Consider the following 21,061-nt stretch of genomic DNA (forward strand, 5'->3'; position numbering starts at 1 on the left):
GGATATGTCCAGATTTGATAAAAATTAGACTTCAGTTGGGACCATTTGCTGGGAGTCGGGTGCACATTGTGCTTTCTACTGGAGAGCTTGGCTGGTTCCTGCTAGGCCTGGGGAGGGGGAGCATGATGTTGGTGGGTTGGTAGCGACAGTATTTTGTGTTATTGGAACCATGAGCATTCTAATAACAAATCTACCACCTCTGTTCCCAGAGCTCATTTTAAGGAACTGTTTGGAACATGGCATCAGGAAGTAGAGGTAGAAGATCAGGAAGGAGAGATAGAAGATCAGGAAGTAGAGATAGAAGGTCAGGAAGTAGAGATACAATGTCAGGTCCCTGTGGCAGCTGGGGCCAAGTCAAGCATTCGTGGGGTGATTTTTACACCAGTTCCCCTCCAGCCTTCCTGTGGAAGTGTGCAATATCCAGAGTAGTTAAGACATACTTTGGTTTGAGCCTTGGCCGGGCCACTTACTAGCTATGTTCCCTTGCCTAAGTTACTTGACCTCTATGAACCTCAATATCCTGCATGTTAGAAGTCCCAGGATCGATCTCTGCTCTGCCACCAACAGGCTCTGCTACAGGAAGGCCATGCTAGGGGATCTGAGAGGCTCCTAACAGTTCCAGTATTTCATGGTTTTATGGCCCCTCCTTCTTCACTCATTGAGAAATAAACTGAACTGGTTGTATTCTCTTAGGAGAGAAAACAGCTAAAAGTGCTCACTCCTTTTGGTCTGTAAAGATTAGTTTCTGACAAAGCCCATCTGTGGCAGCTGCTGCTGGCACTGTCCTTTCCTCCCTGATGAGTCTCTGGGATGGGCACTGTGTAGGAGGGCTGGCAAATGTGTGACTCTGCCTTGGGTGGGCTGAGAAACAGTACCAGGCCTCCCAGAACCCAGGTGCCTGCTCTATCCTTTGCCTCTTAGAGAATGACCCCTGTAGCCTTCCTCTTTAATAGCAGCAGCAGGATATGTGGGGCAGAGGACCACAGACAGGGCCATTTGGCCCAGGCCTCATCACAGAATCATCCTAACCAAAATGCCTTTGGGTCTGGCCAGACCTGAGAGACACAGGACAAAGCCCAGGTGAAGAGCCAGGGAAGCCAGGAGCTGCCTGTGCCTCCTCACTCAGGCTATCAGCAGTCCATCCTGGCCTGGGGCCACCCTGTTACTGTCTCAGTAAGGCTGGGAACAGGCTTGTGAGTACAGCTTCAGATAAGCAGCCATGGCTCCCTTAGTCCCCTGGGGAAGGGCGTGCCGTGGGCAGACGAAGAAAAGAGCACATGGCTCTGAGGTTGCTGAGTGAAAGATTTGGAAGCTGCCAAGGCTCGGGTGCAAAGGTGTTTAATTGCAAAGGTATTTCTGGCTGAGTGATGTCCCTAAGAACAAAGGATCTGTTGGGTAAGAGCACAGAATAGTGTTTTGTCTTCTAGGATCAGAACCTGCCCCAAGCTCTCTGAACAGACCTGATAAGAATGTTCTCTGCTGATTGGATGCCCTGACTGTTCTGTGCAGAGAGACCATCTGTTTTTTCCTCCCAGTTCAGTCCTCAACACCAGGAGAGGGCAGGGCCCTCCCCCAGCTGCTCTCTTCCTGGGCTCTGTCTACCCATTCATCTTCCACAGCTAGGCACTCAATCCCAGCTGGCAGCGCCTTGTGTGGGAGCTCAGTGGTGAGATGGGTCACAAGAAATCTACTAGTAATGAGCAAGTACCAACATTTGGGGATCCTTACGTAACAAAAAAGGATAAATTCTAATGCATTCCAGTTATCTCTGTGATGAAATCACTGCCATTCCCTCCCATGACGGCGTGCTTTCTTAAGTGGGAGACAAAGGTGGGCGAGTGCAGGACCCTTGGATACACACAGCCCACACTGGATTGTGAACACAAAGAAGCAGGAGATTGAACCATTTGAGGTGCCAGGAGTAGAACTGTGCCCCTGGGCCCTTGCACAGATTCATCTCCATCAGGGATCCACTAGTCACTTGGGTTCCCAGCTCCCAGGTCTGCCTGGTAAAAATCTTATGAATCCTTCAAGATGCAACAAAGAAGTGCCACCTCTATCTAACCTCTCCCTTCCCTCTAGGCAGAATTAGTCATGCCACCTTACTGTCCGCCAGGGCACTTAGCAAACCAGGGTATCACCACAGTGATCAGACAGCCCAGTTTTCACTGCATTCCTGATTTTAGAAATTTTGGCCTCGACGGATACTCCCTCCCAGAGAAATCCATTGTCAGATCTGATGTGCTGATGTTAGGGACTAGAAATCATGGGCATTGGACAGATCCCAGATGCATTCATGCACCTGCCATCTACCCCAGACTGAGTTCCTGGAGGTCAGGGACCACAGTTGTCACCTGCTCCCTCAAGTCTAGTGCTGCAACCAGCATACAGTAGGGGCTCAGCAAATGTTGGCTGTACTACACGACATAATGTTTCATGCTTGATTGTATTGTATCCACAGCATAACACTGTGAGGTTATGACGCTTGTCCCCATTTTACAGAGGAGAAAATTGAGGCTCAGGAGAGTTAAATAACTACCTCATGAGCGAACAGCTAACCAAGGGGTAGAGCATGGATGCAAACCCAGGTCTTTATTCCTATACTATGTATCTGCCAGCTTAGTTCAAGCCCAGGAATGTCCTGAAATGTTTTGAGTTAGAAACCAGAGACACTTAGGCCAGAGAAGATCTGTTGAGTAACCATTGAGTCCAGCCTGTCTCCAGTCAGGGTTATAACAACATTCAGCTGAGCCTTTGTTTGGTGCCCAAGGGCACGTTTTACCCTCTTGGTATTCTATCAAGACAAATTAACACACCCTGCCCTCTCTTTCAGAGCTTCTGATTTAAAGCAGACACGTGTACAGATGGAACACCAGAGCTAAAAAAGGGACTGTTTATTTCAGTCTCCTTGTTTTAAGATGAAAAGACCTAGATCAAAGGAGGCTTGTAGTTTACCGTGGACCCAGCGTTGTGCTAAACATGTTTTTTGCAGTATTTCATTTCCTAAAGTGACAGGCACTATTTTAATCTATCCTCAATTAACAGATGAGGAAACCGAGCCTCAGGGGGACAAAATGACTTGCCTAATGTCCCAGAGCTAATCAGTGGAGGAACCTGGATTTAAATCCAAGCCAGCCTACTCCAAAGCGCCTGCTCTCAATCCTGCACCCAGGCCAGGTCTTTCCTTTGAGGTGCTGCAGCGGATGCTCACCTTGCATTTAGCTCACCTCACCCGCCCTATCTGAAAACAATGCTGCCCTTGTCCTCTGCACTGGCCACCCCCCTGCACTCAGGTTCAGCCCCTCTTTGGAATTAGCAAGAAGCTGCTATTCCCAGTACTGGTGGTTATTTTTAAAAGTGTGAAATAAGTGTAAAGCAGGATATTTTCAGTAAAAATCTCTCCCTGCTTATACAATGAAGTGGTACCGAAAGTACTGACTTGGAGTAGATACATGGTTCGTTTTTGCAGAGATGAATATAGTTCTCATATGGCAGCCCACTGGGAAGGCTCAGGTGTTCTGGATGAACAAGGGGCTGAGCTTCAGGGGACTGGATGTGTGCTGACATTCTGACAGGGGAGCCTCTGGCCTGCTTCTTCCAGAAATGATGATTCCTAGAGTCCTAGAGCATAGAGAAGTCAGCCAGAGATTTAAAGTGAAAAGATCTGAATGCAAATCTTGCCTGAACATCCTAAGCCTATTAGCAAGTTACTCATCCTGTCTGCAAGGAGCTCCAGGAGTTAATTATGTAACATACATGGAAATGTCCAGTGCCAGTATCTTGGTTAAGCTTTAAAGCCTGCCAGCAATCCCATTCCTCCCCCATAACGGTATTCTGAGAATTGCTATATTTTAAGATGAAACGTATATGTAAGAGCATATGGAAGCATCATTGAAAATTCTAGACAGCAGCAGACTCTAGGAAGTGTGTGGGCTTTAGGAAGGACTCCTTCCCATGCCCAGCCCCTACAATGTGTTTATCATATTCTTAATGTGGGTAATACTTTCTTTTCTTTTGGCCCATTGTTTATTTGGTGAGCATTTACAGAAGGCCAACCGTGTGCCAGGCACAATGCATGAGCTGCAGGAGAGTCATTCTCTTCTGTCTGCCAATACACGGGATCTCATGCAGAGCCTAGAAAACTACAGGCCTTGGGTTCTTTCCTGTCAGAAACCAGAGAGTGTTTGCCCTCTTCTGAAACTCCATTTCTTGGTAATACCTTTGAGGATCCATCTAAGGAATGTGGTCCCCCTCCCCTCACCCCACTGGCTCCAGCAGCTCAGCCCAAGGGATTTCTGGGGGATTGTGCACGTCTTTGGCCCGGCTTCACCTGGCCGTGGCTTTTCCCCCGTTTGTGGACACAGCCAAGGGAAGCCTGGTGCCTGGCTCTGAGACCCACATGGAACACGATCCCAGAAGGACTTACCCGACGGCTTGTCTGTGGAAGATGGGAGGCTGGTGAGAGTGGGCATAGTGGGCAGAGGGGGTGGCAGCACCTTCAGGTTCTGATCACTCTGGATCTCGTTGGTAGAGATCTGGTTGATGATGCGGTTGTAGGTGGGTGGCTGGTAGACCCGGGGAGGGGCAGCGGGGGGTGGCTGGGGGACGGGCCTGGCCGCGGGCACCCTCTGGCAGTGCTCCTCAAGCTGTGCAATGATCTCCGATTGGTTGTGGGCCAGTGTGGCCAGGTGCTGGTACTTGTGCTCCAGGTCCTTGTACTTGCTGGCCAGCTGCAGCATGTCGGCTGTCTGGTTCAGGATCCTGTTCTCCAGCTGGGAGAGCTCCAACGCGTTGTCCCGCTTGCGGATGATCTCGTGCAGGAGCTGCATGTAGAGCTGCGTGACCCGCGAGTTCATGTTGCGGCTCTCCTTGCGCAGCAGCTTCACCTCGCTCACAATGCCGCCATCCACCTCCACCAGCTGCTGCAGTGTCTCGATCTGCCGCTTCTGCTTGAGCAGCTCATTGTTGAGCAGCTCTAGCTCCTGCTTATGCACTCGGTTCTCCAGAAGCACCTCAGGCTCCTTGGAGTTGACGCAGATGGCACCTGTGACCCGCTGCTGGGGCACAATGAAGGTGTAGGTGCACTTGTCCTGGGACTCGCCCGCCCGCTTGTACCTGTTGAGGTAAATGAACTCTCTTGGCGAGCCTTCCTCAGTGCCCTCAAAACCATCCTCCTGTCCTGCAGCAGCTCCCATGGCAGCCAGCAGTCCGAGCCACCAGCATGTCACGCACAGTGGCCTCATGGTCCTTGCAAAATGGTGGTTATTCTTTGTGAATAGAATCTATGAAAGCCTGAAAGTAAACAGAGGGGAGAATCAGTGACGGTCCCACCACTGTCAGTGCCCTGTGCCGTCAGTGATCCCAGCCTTCTCGCCAAGCAGGCAGAGCTTTCCAAAAACTCAGCTTCAGGATGCTGGGTTACATTCTCTTGGAGTCAGAGAACAGGCAGCCATTCTGGAAGCAAGAGGAGACAGGCAGGCCCCAGCAGAGGTAGAAGGGAAGAGGGAGGGTCTCAGGGCATCTGAAGGCAGGAGGCCATAGCCCTGCTACTCCCAGAGCCAGCTCCAATGCCTGCAGCCCCCTTGCTGAACTCCTGGCCTAGAGCCTGAGAGCCATATCCAGGCAGCTTCAAGCTGGGGAGCAGAGGCAGAGGGAGGGTTTTTCTGGTCTCCCTCCTCTGCTACCTTTGGCTTCTCAGACTGTTGAGTCTCCCTATTCTATACTTTCACACCCCCTGAACTTTCCCCCTTGTAATACCTATCACCGCTGTGCTGAGTAGCAGTTCTGTTTGATCTTCTCTGTTGGATTCTAACTCCATGAGGGCACGTCCTGTGTCTGATTCAACCCTGTATTCCCAGGATATTGCACTTTGGGCAAATATTTGATAAACGAATGAATCGTTAGACATGTTATGGAATACATTCAGTTTTAGTGGACAGCGTCAGTGGAAGGATGTGTCCAGTTACGTGGCTCTGGTCACTGTGTTAGCTAAGCTACAGAGCCAAAACAGGAACAAACAACCGAGCTCTTCTGAATCCAAATATTTGCAATAGCCAGTGACAGCACAGTCCTGACCACTGCAACGTGATTAAGTTAGAAGGGAGCAGAACACAGAATGTGTCTCCAGATTTGCTTCACTTCTATTCTTGGACCATTCATCCCTTCACCAGATGTTCATTGAACACCTGTGATGTGCTGGACAGCCTGCTAGCGGCTAGGGATACAGCTACCAACAGGATGGAGCCAGCCCCTGCCCTCATGGGGCTTTCACGTCATTATGCCATTCCCAAATGCCGGAAAGCACAACTATCACATGCTGTAAAGGGGTATTACAGGGAATTGACCTAATCGGAGGGTCAGGAATGCTTCCCTGAGAAAGTGCCCTTTACACTGACCCTTGAGGAATGAGTAGGAGTTAAATGGGCCAAGAGGGAGGGGAGGACATGTGCTAGATCCCTTCTCTTGCCCACTTGAGGGCCTTGCTCCAGCAGTCCTCACCATCTCCCCAACATCATGATGATTTTCCTATAATCATACGGTTTTTTCTGTCAACTTAAAACCCTCTCTTGACCTCACATCCCCTCTGCAGCTCTTGTTGCATTTCACTGCTCCCCTTTTTAGCAACGCCTCCAAAGAGTTGCCTGCACTCACCGTTTCCAGAAAGTTCCTCTCTTCCTGGTCTCTCTTGAGCCCACCCTCATCAGGCTTTGCCCCCTCCCCTTCATTTTAGGTTGCTCTAGACAGGATCCCCTGTCTGTTTGCCAGATGGAAGGGCTGGTTCTTGATCCTCATTAATATTTTCCCTCTCACACTGTGGGATACAGTTGGGCTCCCTTCTTGACCTTCCTTTCCAGAACGCCACCCTGCCTCCTGTCTTGCCGGCTGTTCCTCCTCAGAGCCTGTGCTGGTTCATCCTCATATTCCTATCCTTTCTCTTACTGTTGAGGGGGACCCAAAACTCAGTCCTCAGAATTTTCTTTACCTTAGTGATCTCATCCAGAGGTCACGTTGGTGATCACCCTCAAGTACTGATTACATCCGCATTTATTTCTGGAACTCTCCCCAGAACTCTAGACTCATACATACAGCTGCTTTTCGGACATTTCCACTTGACTATCTGCTAGGTATCTCAACTCGTCCAGAAATGAACTCATTTTTCCCCATATCTCCAACCCAACCTGTTCATCCCAGTTTTTCCTGTGTTCGTAAATGTCCACTCTAGTTGCTCAGACCAAAAGCCTTGAAGTCATCCTAGACGCATTTCTTTCTTTCATACCCCACATCTAATTCACCACCAAATTACGATGCCAGAAATATTCTCAGAGTCCTGTGTCTCCCCACCTCCCTGCCACCACCCTGGTGCAACCCACCTGTGCCATTTACCTGGACTATTGCAGTAATTTCCTAACTAGCCTCCCTGCCCCAGCCTTGCCCATCCTACCTTCTGTCCTCAACTTGGCAGCCAGAGTGGTCCTTTTTAAAAAGTCAAACGGGGTCACTCTTCTATTCAAAACCCCCCAGTGGCTTACCATCTTGGAGGAAAAGCTAGTGGGTCTCCAAGACACTCTATGATCTGGCCCCCACTTCCTCCCTGGTCTCGTCTCTGACCCCTCTCCCCTTCGATCATCTCCTCCAACCACCTGGTTGGCCTTTTGGTTGTCCCTCAAGTGTTCTAAGCACACTCAGGACTCAGGGCCGTTATACTTGCTGGTCCCTGCCCTCTTCTTCATTGTTTGTTCCCTCACCTCTTTCAGTTTTTGCTGAAATATCACCTTCTCAGTTAGACCCTCCCTGCTGATTTAAGATTGTGACCTCACCACCTTCCCCTTCCAGTGTCCTTATCACCATAAGATACACTCTGTCTCCTCCCCATTCCCTTGAATGCAAGCTGCATGAGGGTAGGGGGGTGTTTGTGTTGGTCACCACTCCATGTGCAGTGCCTACCGCGTGGCCTGAAATACATAGGAGCTCAATAAATATTTGTTGTTGGAATGACAAGACACACCTGCCAACAGCTGCTGAGCAGCTGGGAATGCTGGAAAGAGGGATAGATTGGGGCAGGGATCCCATGGACAAGTGACTGCCTGAGGAGGTCAGAGCTGCGCAGAGGAGGGCCTGTGTATGTATTTATTAATAACATCCATTGACCAAGGTCCACTATATACCTGACCCTGGACTAAACATTTTGCAAGTGTTTTCCACCTTCCCGTATTCTCATAATCTCCTTTTAAGGTGGATGCTGTTGCTGTTTACATTTTACAGATGAGGAAACTGAGACTCAGTGAGGCTGAGTGACTTGCCCCAAATCAGAAAGCTAGAAGGTGGCAGAACCAGGGCTCGACCCTGGTCTGTTGGATTTGAATCTGCTAACTCTTAAAAACGACACAGGCATATATTTAATCTGGTTTTTACTAGTAAAAGGGTATCAGCATCACTACTTTTCTGATTTCACATTAATCGATGCTAAAATAACAAGCATGACACAGGACCTAAAGATTTTGTCCTCCCTGAACCCTTTTGGGGGTTTCTCCAGTGAGGAGGACCCTGGGTCTGGGCTCCACCTTGTACCAGCCATTGAGCGGTTACAAAAGAGACCCTGTGCTCCCTGGGGCCTTGCTGAGCTGTTTTCCACTTAAATGACAAAGCCCAAGCATGCATGATTCCTATGGCCTGCTCAGGCCTCTCTGAGGCCAGGCAGAGAAAGGTGTGCGGGAGCCTCTGGTTTGGGCTCTGCTAGGAGGTGGGGCTGCAGTGACGTCAATGGAAACCCAACTGAGTTTGGAAGTGTTTGCCTGGTTTCCAGCGGTGCTTTGGCTGCCCCTGTGCTAGTGGCCACACCCACCCCAGAACAATGGGGAGGAGCCGCCCCCGACCCTGGGCTAGGGCAGGCCTGCTGGGCCACCGCCTTCTTCAGGCTGTTCACCTGAGGCAGTGGGTGACAAACACCTCTCTGTGCCTATGTGGGCTCAGGGCTCCATGGTGGCCAAGAAACTGCCAGAGGCCCAGGAGGGAACCTGGCTGCAAGACAAGGTTGGTTTCCAAGCCTTCCTGTACCTCCAGATTTGAGAGGGCTGCACTGTTTATGGTTGAGTTCTGTCCTCTCCCAAACATGGGCTCTCATGGCTCCCCGGCAGAGTTCTTGCCGTTGCACTTGAGACCTCAAAGGCTGAGTCTTTTCTGTGAAATGGGGTGATCCAACCCACCTTGCACACTGGGTTGAGCAGCATGGAAGCACATCAGAAGCGGGAGATTGGAATAATGTGTTAGCAATACGATAGCAAGAACAAAGCTGAAACAAACAACAACAGTGAGGATGCTGGGCGTGGGCCAGGCAGCGTGCCAAGCACTCACACCATCTCCTCGACTAATGCTTGCACAGGGCTTTAGGGCTTCCAGGCCCTTCATATCAACGTTCTCTCATTTAATCATTCCAACACTCAGAGTGACTTACTAGTGTTATGCCCATTTCTAGGCTGAGGAAACTGAAGCTCAAAAAGGTGTGGGAGTAGCTGACTTTGAGGTCATGTTGCTAGCAGTGGGACCTCTTGAAACTATATTGATTCTGAGTCCTACTGTTATACCTCTGTGGGGCCTAGGCTTAGTGGGGTGACTCGGAACTGATTGGGTTACAGGAAGGAAGGGAAGGAACAGGGCACTGTGCTGGGCGCCTGACATACATTGTCCCAGGTAATCCGGTGGGTTGTTATTCACTCCTGTTTTATCAACGGAGACATTGCAACCCAGACAGGCTCAGTGATTTGCCCAGGAACACACAGCAGATAGCCAAAGCTGACTGAGACTAGGACTTGGGTCAGCCTGACCAAGGGCCATGCTCCTTGGGCTTCTCTTTGAGCCTCAGAGTCATTTATTTTCCTTGGAGTCCAAGACTCCAACCCCAATTCCTCCCCTCCCCCCAGCAGTTTTTTGCCAGTTTGGCGGCTCTTAATGGGCAGTAATAAGTTTGTTTACTTTTGCTCTCTTGATATTTATTCAACTAATTGTATCTCAAGAGAAATAACACTCCCCGCCCCCATCCCGGCATTCCAGCCATCTTAGGACTGCAGAAGACCTCAACTCCAATCAAAGTGATGCTCCTCACTTTTTTCCTGCGTCCAACAAAGAAAAGCAAATCCAACTGTTTTCCTTGGCTTCAGAATTAAAATAAAAACGATTCTTAAAATTGCTTTTCCACATTGTATTGTGAGGAGTTTCCATCACGCACGGGTTTTCCCTCCCCACAAGTGAGGCTGGTGTGACTGTGCCACGTGACAGCCTTTGTACACTGGGAGGCAGCCTCTCCAGGGCTTGGGTCCCACCCAGTCTCTGGTGGGCTGCCTCTGAATGTCCCTGCTTGGCCTGATGTGGTGGGGCCACACATCATGTGTCCGCATCCCTCTCACCACTGTGGTGCTACAGCCCAAGCAAGAGGCCGCTTTGTGGGCAGAGCTGTCATTTTTATAAGATGGAGCTGTATGTTCTGCCCTGTAGCAGAAGCTGCCAGCCTAGGATCCTCTTTTGAGTTCACCCCAAAGGTTAGAAATGAGAAAAGTTCCAGTAATAAAAAGAATAATAACAACTAATTGTCACTATGGCTCAAGCACTTTATATACATTATCTCACTTAATCCTTCCAACAGCCCTTGGAAGGCAGCCTGTTGAGGGCCGCCATGTATGGTGGCCCCACTTGTGCACTATACAACTCTGGGGGACACAACTCACATTCATAGTCTTTATGTTTTTTATATTTATATTGCAGCAGTTTTCTAATGCCCACAAAGATGCTTTTAAGGCTGACAGCAAAGCTGACATTTATCCCTATTTGCAGTTGAGGAAACTATTGAGATTTGAGGATGGCGAGTCATTCGCCCAAATCACAAATTACTAAGTAGTAGAGCCACTAATACACCCCAAAATAACCCCCAAAGATACCATACTGTGAATAAAGAGAAACCAAAATGCCAAAGTGACTGGAAGCCCAAAAGAGATTGTTCTCTGACCCTCTAGGCAGAAGGACGACAGGAGTGCTCTTGCCGTCCTTAGGCCTGCAGATCCCAGGGAAGCCTCCAAATTAAATCCGGATCTCAGGAGTTGTTTCATCATCAGTCCAGGTTGTAGGCCTGCCTGGAGGACTTACAGAACCACCCCCTCACCATTCGTCCTCTGGTCAGCACTGCCCATTGGTCTGTGATCACAAATGAAGGCCAATTATGGGTCCACGCCAGAAGAGGCATCCCAGCACTGCAGGAGGCCTGAGAAGCGAGCCTCTGCCAAGGCAGTCGGGGAATCTGGAAATGCCAGCTGGCCCCTGACATTGGGGTTCTGGGAAGCTAGAAGCCTGAGCTGTGTTTGAGTGAGTCTGGTGGACCTGAGCATGAATCAAGTTTGTGAAACTATCATCAGGACAGAAGACAGATGAAAACATCAACATTAGCTAGCAGGTGTTCCTACCAAAGCTGTTGAAATGTATGGTGTACTAGTAGGGAAGTATCCAAACCAATTGGTAATCCAAGATGTGGGAAGGATCTAGACGAAGGGAAAAGGCCCAGCTGATCACGTGACCAGTAGTATTACTAATAATGGCTGTCGTTTGTTGTGAGCTTGGGTGCCCAGCTGTACTCTATCTCATTGGCTCTTAATAGCTCTATGAGTAGGGGACCATACATCTTGGTTGGCCCCAGTCGAGGTCTGTTGTCTTATGTAATTATTATTATTTTGAGATGGAGTTTCGTCCTTGTCACCCAGGCTGGAGTGCAATGGCACCATCTCAGCTCACTGCAACCTCTGCCTCCCAGTTTCAAGCAGTTCTCCTGCCTCAACCTCCTGAGCAGCTAGGATTACAGGTGCCTGTCACCACACCTGGCTGATTTTTGTATTTTTAGTAGAGACGGGGTTTCACCATGCTGGCCGGGCTGGTCACGGTCTTATGTAATTATTAATAGCACCCACTTTTCACTCTCAATATTATCCTGACTGAGCAACAAACTATATGGTCCCATTACCTAAGAGAAAGGTATTATATCTGCATTTGGCAGTAGAGGAAACCCAAGTCTAGAAAGGTTAGGTCGCTTGTTCAAGGTCACTTGGAAGTAAATATCACAACTGGGATTTAGCTGTCAACTGCTAGGTCCAAACCCTGACTGGCATCAAGATTGTCTCTTCAACCAGTATGAATAAAAGGTGCTTGTTTGTTTAATGGCTGAGATGCAGCTTGCATGTTACTCACTGTTGACTGAATAAGTAGAAATAGCTTTCAGGTTAGCACAAGGGTGTGTTTTGTTGGATGTTGGAAAGAGCTGCTTGATCATGCAAGTGGTAAGACCCCAAAATGGGCATCTGGGATGAGCAGTGACACCCTCACCTTGGAGAACCTGGTGAAAGGACTGTGCATCGTTTGTCCTGGATGATTCACCATCAGCCTGAAGGCCAGGGAGGGCATATCCAGATCTCCAACTGCCCTCCCCTCCCAGCTGAGGATGCTATGAATCATTCCCCACCAGAAGGCACCCGGGGAGTCTGGAGCCATTTCCCAAACGCTTCTAGTTCAGCTCTCATAAGACCATTGAATGAACCATTTATCCATCCAGCCAGCCCTCCATCACCCACCCATTTAGACTTCCAATCCAGCTAGCCATTGTGCATTGCTACTACCTGGTCATGGGTGATGGGAGCCATGAGTCAGAGAAGCAGGATAAGAAAGATTTTCCTGAAGGAGTAGCATTGGGGGTTCGAATCTGCCTGATGCTTTGGGCTGTTGTGCTACTGCCATTGGTGAGTTGCTGGCTCCAGAAGAGTTCATGGAGGAGGTGGGTTGTGGTCACACCATGAGATCATAGGGTAGAGGGGGATGTGGTTAGGGAGTGGGGGAGCTGGTTGCCTTTGCCAGGGGGACAAGGACACTGCTGTTACTTTTTCACAGTGCATTATTTGGGAACCATTTTGAGATTCCCCCAAAGTCTGTGCACTGAGCCCTCTGTGCCAGGAGCCTCGGCCAACAGAGCAGAGGCGGGGAAGAGTCTGCAGAAGCCATTTCAGAGTCCAGCTTCTGAGTTGGCTGCTGCATTTCCGGCAGCGCCTAGTGTGCTCTGGAACCCTACAACTGGGAAAGCCCTAGACAAGAGGGAGAAGTCAAGGGCTGGGTGGACAGCACTGCCCCAGGGTGGCTTTCTTGGGAAGTCCAGGCCTTGCCTGGAGCTGCTTTTCTGGGCCAGGCTGAGAAGTTGGCATCAGGGCCACCTTGGCTGTTTGGATGGACTTGTTCCTCAAACACTGGGACAACCAATTTTTGTGTCTGCCTCACTGATCCCGGTAGCTCTTTGAGGCAGTGGCTGTGACTATCCCCATTTCACAGATGAGCAAACAAAGGGTAAGGGATGAAGCCACTTGCCCAGGGGCATGGTGCTACCAAGTGGTGGAGCTGGGCCCAGAAACAGATTTGTCTACCCCAGGGCCAGGTTTCTTACCCCCACAATCCTAATTGGCCTCCCTGCCTTTGGGTGCCCTCTTCCCTGGAGCCTACACTGCATGCAACTCCAGGGCTGTCTGTCTGACACCCACATCTGATCATGTCAGCGTCCTGCTTAAAAACAGACCTTGTGTTGTCATGCCTCCCTGCCTTTGCATGTGCTGTGCTTCCTGCCTCCAGTACCTTCCCCCACTGTCCTGGCTGATGCCTGCCTGTCTTCCTAAGTTGACCTCACCCTGAAGCCATCCGTTCAGTGAGGTCCTCCCTCCCTCCTTCAGCTCACAAGTGCAGCTGTGGCTGCTTCCAACCCAACACCCAAGACTCAGATTGCAGTCATCTGGTTATCTCCCTCCTGACTACAGCTTCTTTAAAAAGCAGGGCCAGGGCAGATTCCTCCTCTGAATACTGAGTATCCAGGATGGCACCTAGGTTACTAAATAGGAATTCAAGAACTTCATTCATGTAACGTATTTCCCAATAAGTTCTCCTCTTCCAGCCACTGTGCCAGGGGCTGGAGGTAGAACAGGAACAAGGTGGGTGAGGTTCTTACCCTCAAGGGGTCAACGGTAGTAGGTGAGACAGAGACTAGGCATTTGCAATGCAAAGAGATCCATGCCCAGATAGGGAAACTTGGGGGGCTGTGGGGCACCTGACCTAGCCTCAGAAAAGCCCTTGGCTGGACAACAGAGAGAGGAATGGTGTGGCACCCTGGGGTAGAGAAGCTTGCTTGCTTGAGAGCCTGGGTCTGAGGCTTGCTTCATTGATTCATTCATTCCACAGATATCTTTCCTGCCTGGCCCTGAGTGGGTATTAGAGATTCGGCAGTAACTGAGACAGACACAGCCTTTCTCTCATGGAGGTTGGAGTGGGACCACCTCAGGCAGGACTTTAAGGATTCTTGGAGCTGGGCAGGTCCTCAGGCATCTCTTGAAGATAAGAACAGAGTCCATTCTGGGCTTTTCCTTGGTGGTCTTGGTACTGCCTGTCTGGACGACTAGGCAGCAGGGGGTTGCTGAGGCTCTGGGGCTGCTGGCCCCAGACAGGCTGATTTCAGCAGAGAATGGACTGACACAATAGCTCAGATGTGAGAGGCCTGGCTCCCCATACCCAACATTTTATTTTTTATTTTTGAGATGGAGTCTTGCTCTATCACCAGACTGGAGTGCAGTGGCGCGATCTCGGCTCACTGCAACCTCCGCCTCCCGGGTTCAAGCGATTCTCCTGCCACACCCAACATTTTAACATTCCTGGGACCAAAATGTGGCTCCCGATTGATGTGTACATGTAACAGGGCATCATAACGTTGTAACCCCCAACACTGTTATGAACTCAGTCATATGGCTTACAGTCCATGTGAAAGAACACAGTTTTGTCATAGAAACTAACCCCAGAATGAGGCTTCTGACGTGACCTGTGTATCACCACAAACTCCAAGCTGCCTGTGGCTGAATAACTCTTCTATTTGGGGTGTTTTAGATAAATTCACAAAAAAGAAACGCTATTCAATGAATTGATTATTTCTTGAGATTTCCACAGTGTGGTTGTCCAGGATGGCAGCAGGCTGGGGTGGAACCAGCACAGGTCTGGGTTTCAATCTTTGCTTTTTGGCCCATGAGTGGAGAGACCGTGGGAGAGGTGCTGCACCCTGACCCCCAGTTTCCACTTCTGTAAGACGGGGACAGCACCACCCACCTTGAGGACCCTCTTAGCTCCTTGTGCCACCTCTTTACAGCTTTCACACAGTTGTGTGTTCGTGTGATTATTTACCGTCTGCCCAGTCCTGCTGGGCTGTGGGCTCTGTGAAGCAGAGCCCCTCCCCCATCTGCCTGCTGTCAGTTGAGACCATTCCAGATTAAATGGGCTGTGATTCAGAGAGGCCAGTTGCTGAATGTACCTGCTTTGGCAGGGCTGCTGTCTGTTATGTTTGTTCTATTGTAGCTACCCATTGCCATCTCCCTGATGTTTTCTCAGAAATTGCTCGTGTGTGGCCCATTGTGGGTGATGAGGACCTCAGCTCTGATTCTTCAGTCCTAAAGGAGCATCCAAGTACGGATGTAGAAAGCACATCAATATTATCTCAGTCACATGGACCAGTGTTTCCCTGAGGCTCTGCCCCCACTGAGCTGGGGACAGAGTTTCCTGGTGCTAATGTGGTGAGACAGTATCTCAGAGCACCCAGGCACGTGGAACAAGTCAGCCAACCTGGTTTCAAAGCTCAGTTCCTCTTGTCACTGACCATATTACCACATAACAGGTACCCTCATAACTGTGCTGAGGCTCATCTCTAAGAGTAACAGTCATGCCTATTTTGCCTCAGAAGTAGGCTTCCATGAAGAGCAAGGGATGCGCTAAAGTCGAGTAAGTCCGTGATTTTCAGAGGGGTTGGTGCAGCATTTGATAGGACAGCAACCAAAGCAGATGTGGCTACTGACGACACTGGGCAGGGACCCAGTGACAGTCAGGATAAGAGAAGTTGAGGCGTCTAAACAAGGCACTGAAGTGAGAGGAAGTCAGGGGCTTTGGAGCTAGACAGAGCTGGGTTCCAGTCCCACATAATCACATAACTGTTACTTTGGGCAAGTTAACCTCTCGAGCCTGAGTTTTCCCATCTGTAAAATGGGATGCTAAAACTAGAACCTACCTTCTGGGGGTTGTGGTGAGGATGAAATGACATAATGTATATGCCTTACTTAGCCCAGTGGGTACTTCCTAAATCACCGGGGGATGGAGGACCAGATGGAGGAACAGCTTATTTGCTCTGCCCGTGAGCTTCAGCAATAAGATGTAGTCCCCTGCTGGACCATGTGCATTACACGTTTTTGTCTGTTCCACCCAGACTGCCTCATTAGTAGTAAGTAGTCCCATTTTTTTTGCCAAGCTCATGAAGTAAGTCAGAGCCTCTGCTCATCCTGAGCTGCCCAGAGAAGACAGTGAGCCACCATGGTTCCAGGCTGGAGGAGGGAAACCTGTGGCTTCAGTAGCCCCAGAGGCCTTGTGCTAGAGAAGCAAATACTTGACGTCGCCTTTTCAAAATGCTTCCAAGCGCGCAGGGAGCCCACTGGAACCTCGGGGCCACAGGACAGAAGCTCCTCTCCTGGGCTAAGATGTATCAGTGTTGTCTGGTGTAAGATCCACCAGACATGGCCACCCATAGTGCCAGACTTGGTGATGGCCATTCCTTGCCTCTTCCTCTGCTCCTCCGGGGCAGACCTGACTATGGATCCTCCTGATTTTGTGAGCTTCCCACAGCACTAAGGTAGCTGCATTTTCTTATCCACTATGGTTCTGCTGGGGAGATCGATAGGCAGACAGGCAGTGTCCATGTGGGAAGCAGGATGCCCTTCCTCCTGTAAGGTTGGTATTAGATCCTTTTGTTAATATGTCTGCACGTTTTCTTAGTATGGACTTCTAGGATGCGGGCACACTGCAGGTGGCCCCAAACCCAAACCCCAGACATAAAGCCCCCCCTTCTCAGGCTCCTGGAAAGCACTCCAGTGTGGGCAGTGGTAGTAGCCACAGTATTATCTCTGTCTTGTGGGATTTTCTGAAAACCTTAGCAGGATATGTCCAGAACAGGGAAAGAATTTGGGTCTCTGGCCGGGTGCAGTGGCTCATGCCTGCAATCCCAGCACTTTGGGAGGCCGAGGTGGGTGGATCACGAGGTCAGGAGATCAAGACCATCCTGGCTAACATGGTGAAACCCTGTCTCTACTAAAAATACACACACAAAAAAAAAATTAGCTGGGTGTGGTGGCGGGCACCCGTAGCCTCAGCTACTCGGGAGGCTGAGGCAGGAGAATGGCGTGGACCTGGGAGGCGGAGTTTGCAGTGAGCCGAGATTGTGCCACTGCACTGCATTCCAGCCTGGGTGACAGAGGGAGACTCCGTCTCAAAAAAAAAAAAAAAAGAATTTGTGTCTCTGCTCTTCCCTTCCCTCTGTGCCAGTCCTGATTGCTGTGATTTGTAACCATCAGTGACCAAGGTTTGCTCAGGGTTTGCTGTACACCAGGCACTAAGCCAGGGCCTTCCTAGGCATTGGCGCCTAGCTTTCTCCTAGAAAGCAGTAGGGTGTGGTTGAGTGGCTCCAGAGCCACACCACTGGGTTCAAGTCCTGGTCCTGGCACTTACTAGCCATGTAGCCATGGGCACATTACTTTACCTCAGTTTCCTCACCTATAAAACGGGGATGAATAATAATGCCTGTGCTATAGGATGGTCATGAGGATTCTACAAGTTGAGTCTGGCATAGAGTAAGTGCAATATAAGTGTTAGCTGTTACTCTCTGGCCGTTGTTACCACCTGGGCACTATTATCCCATTTCACAGATAAGAAAACTGAGGTTTAGAAAGGCTGTGTTCTGCCAGAGCCATTGGCTAGTAGGTAGAAGAGTTGGGATTTGAAGCCAACTCATGAGGACTGCCCTACTCTGCCTCCATTTGGAAAAATACATGTGGGGAGCATTTGGCCGGCTTCGGAAGTGGTATTCTCAACTTTCCCCAGAGACTGGGGTGAAAGGAGATCCTTTTCCAAGTAACTGAACTGGCCTCTGGGAGCTCTCATAATCCTACAGCAGAGGCAAGAGCTGACCCATGACACACATATCACAGAAGGAGAAGAGAAGGATCAGTGGAGAATTTGTTTAGAAATGTTATCTAATACTGAGTGCTTTCAGGCGACTTGGTATGTGGAGCCCCTGCTGTCCCCTCGCGGGGGTACCAGGGAAGCCGCATCCTCCCTGTATCTTGGCCACATCCACTCAGTTGGAGACCCAGGGTACCATCCAGTGCAGCAGCCCCTGGATGATGCGTCTGTTCCCGTGCTGGGTGCTTCTGCTCTCCTCGCCAGCTGGAGGGTGTGAGCAGAGGCAGCCCAGCTCCTGTAACTCTCTGAGCAGGGGCTCCCAGCACCTCAGCACAGCGCTTGCCATTGCCTCACATTGTCCCGGCCTGGGGGCATAGGAATCCAAAGCTTTAAAGTGACTACCCAAGTTCTTGGGCCACCCCTGCCTTCTGCAGCTCTTCAGTCCGCTGCCCTCTAAGCACACACCTACACACACGCACACTCCCAGCTGCCCTGCCATGCCGGGAGCTGCCGGCCGGCACCCCAAAGGCTCTTTGTCCAAAAGAGGAGAGTGAGGCTTACTCATGAAGTCCTCAAGATGCCAGCCCATGATCATGTGCCCCCAAACACCACCAAGTGTCCACAGGTTCTGCCCCGGACATGCCTTGTTTGGCTCCAAGTGATAGCAGGGAGCGACCCTCTGAGACTCGGCTGCACACACCCCCAGCTGGAGGGTCAGGGTTCTGGAAGCCCTAGCCACGGGGCCAGCGGCTGCCTCTCGCCCCTGCCTCTCATGGCCGCAGAGCTGGCCCCTTACCTCTTCCCTCCTGCTTGGCTCCGGGGCGGCTCCTCACATGCTTCACTCTGGCCGTCAGCGGGGCAGCCTGTCCGTGGCCTCTGGAGGGGTTCCTGAGTTGCAGGCCGGTGGCTGCCAAGCAGCCCTGCCTCACTGGGCTCCACCGGCTCTGCCTCCACAGAGGGCTCCAGCAGAGGCTGGGGCCAGGGCTGGCCAGGGGTCCTGTGGGGCTGCTCACAACCCGCTTTCCCTCACAGTAGCGTCAGCCGCTGCCTCAGTGCCACGCTCGGCAGGTCCGGGGCTTGGGGTCCATCCTCAGGCCGTCTGCAGCAGCCTCATTTGAACTCCCAACTCCTTTGTGGAGCCTTTACATGCCGCCAGAGGAAACTGTGAGCACAGCCTGACCCTGGTTGGCTGCAGGCGCTTCTCTCCACCCACCAGTGCAAGAGGATCCCCCAGGCCCCAGAAAGGCTCCGGGCCTCCCCTCAGCCCCAGACAGAGGCGGGCCGCCCGGTGATGTCACACGAGCTCCGGCCCCAGCTGGCCTGGCCCCTCCCGCCCAGCCCGCTTGGGCGGCCTCGGCAGGCCCCCTCCTTCCTTGGCACGGGCAGCCTGGCCAGCTCTGCTCCCTGGCCCGCCCTCTCTCCAAAGCTCAGGCAGCTCCTGCATGCTGCGAGGCGGAGCGCTTCCCCTTTGACTCAGGGAATGGGTTTAGATCCGCTCCAGCTGTGCGTGCAGCCCCGTGCGAGCAGCAGGCAGCGGGTCCTCCCCCTGGATGCCTCGTTGGGCACTGCCCCACTGAGCCCCAGGCTGGCGGGCGGGGCAGCTCAGCCCAGAGCGCCTCTCCCCATCAGCGGCCCTTCGTGGAGGCCTCATTCTCATCTCTAAACCCTGGGGAAGGGAGTCCAAGGCTGTCCACACAGAAGCTGTGGCATCGGAGCTGCTCGAAGTTAGCAGGAGGCAGTGGCTTAGGACGGTGGAAATACCACAGGCTGAGGGTGGAGGCAGCACTGGAGGAAAGCTCTGTGACTTCACACCTGAGTGGCTTCGATTAATTCACTTCACCTCTTCTGGGCATCCCTTCCATGCATCAGTAAATGAGCTAATTAATACTAGTAATCTACCTGCAACAGCTGCAGCGAGGACTCTGTGAGGTCACATGGGAAGGAGCTTGGCACAGTGTCAAGGACACCTCCTTGAACTGAGCTTAGGACTCTGGAGATGGGTGGATCAAGGGTCTCCTGCTCCCAGAACCTCTGCTTTGTGATCCTCTTTAGCCTATGTTTTCATCAAAATGTGACCTCCTATTGGGCTCTTCTAGGAACAAACACTGGAACTCCATCAGAGTCCTCAGCATGGAGCCAGCCGCATAGGTGGAGCTCTGTGAATGTTGATAGAATCAGAAAGGAGAGGATGGCACTGGACTGCACAATGCAAGCATCGTCCAGACGTGTCAGCACTGGCAGCCTGGGAGAAGGTGCAGTCAGTGCAGGAGGACAGGCCTGCTGCCGGGCACCCTGCGGGGATACAGAGAGTAGGAGGATGGCAGGTACCAGGAAGGGAGCCCCAGGGTACAAGTTTGCCCCTCTGCTTGGACAAGAACATGTGAAATATTGGTGGTATCTTTGCTTTTTTAAAAAGGTTTTAGTGATGATGGTGGTGATGATGTTTGGGAACAAATTGGGAGAAAAACTTTAATGGGACTCTCCCTGCCCCTAGGCATCCTCCCTACCACCAGGCACCCCTCTCAACCCTGTGGCAGATTCCTCTTTCAGAGATGGCCCAAGCAATCTCTTCCAGTCCCCAAGGAGACCCTGACACTTCACCCATGGAGCAGTGAGGTCCCTGCTCCTCGCCTTGAACCCGAGAGGGTTTGTGACTTGCCTGTGACCAGAGGATTGTGGTGGAAGTGGCACCACCTGACTTCTGAGGCTGGGAGAGGAAAGGCAGCGCAGTCTCTGCCCTGTTCACCAGGACACTCTCTTTTGAAGCCCCGAGCCAAGCTGGAGCCTAAGATGTCCAGCTAGAGGCCACACACAGTGTAGGTCCCAGCTGACAGGAGCATCACCCGCAGACACATGAGCAAGGAAAGATGCCTGTAGATGATCCCAGCCCTTAGCCACAGAGTCACCCCAGATGCTGCATCACTATCAGCTGTAGAGTCTTCCTGTTGAGGCTCCACACACTGGGGAGCAGAGATAGCCATTCCACTGTTTCATCTCCACATTCCTGACCCACAGGCCC

The 21,061-nt window shown here is 51.3% G+C and overlaps 2 protein-coding genes across 15 annotated transcripts in view; one reads left to right on the forward strand and one right to left on the reverse strand.

Moving 5' to 3' along the window:
* ANGPTL2 (angiopoietin like 2) overlaps window positions 1-19,283 on the reverse strand; it is a 35,731-nt gene extending 16,448 nt beyond the window's left edge. The window contains exons 1-2 of the mRNA XM_032165164.2: window positions 18,839-19,283; window positions 4,427-5,292 (exon numbers count right to left, since the gene is read on the reverse strand). Coding sequence (XP_032021055.1) covers window positions 4,427-5,243 — 817 coding nt within the window. The 5' untranslated portion in view covers window positions 5,244-5,292; window positions 18,839-19,283. The remainder of the gene's footprint in view (window positions 1-4,426; window positions 5,293-18,838) is intronic.
* Window positions 1-21,061, forward strand: part of RALGPS1 (Ral GEF with PH domain and SH3 binding motif 1) — a 298,720-nt gene that overhangs the window by 178,848 nt on the left and 98,811 nt on the right. The gene's annotated exons all lie outside the window — the stretch shown is intronic.

This window comes from Hylobates moloch, unplaced genomic scaffold (assembly GCF_009828535.3).
Source record: "Hylobates moloch isolate HMO894 unplaced genomic scaffold, HMol_V3 SCAFFOLD_10, whole genome shotgun sequence".
NCBI classification, from domain to species: Eukaryota; Metazoa; Chordata; class Mammalia; order Primates; family Hylobatidae; genus Hylobates; species Hylobates moloch.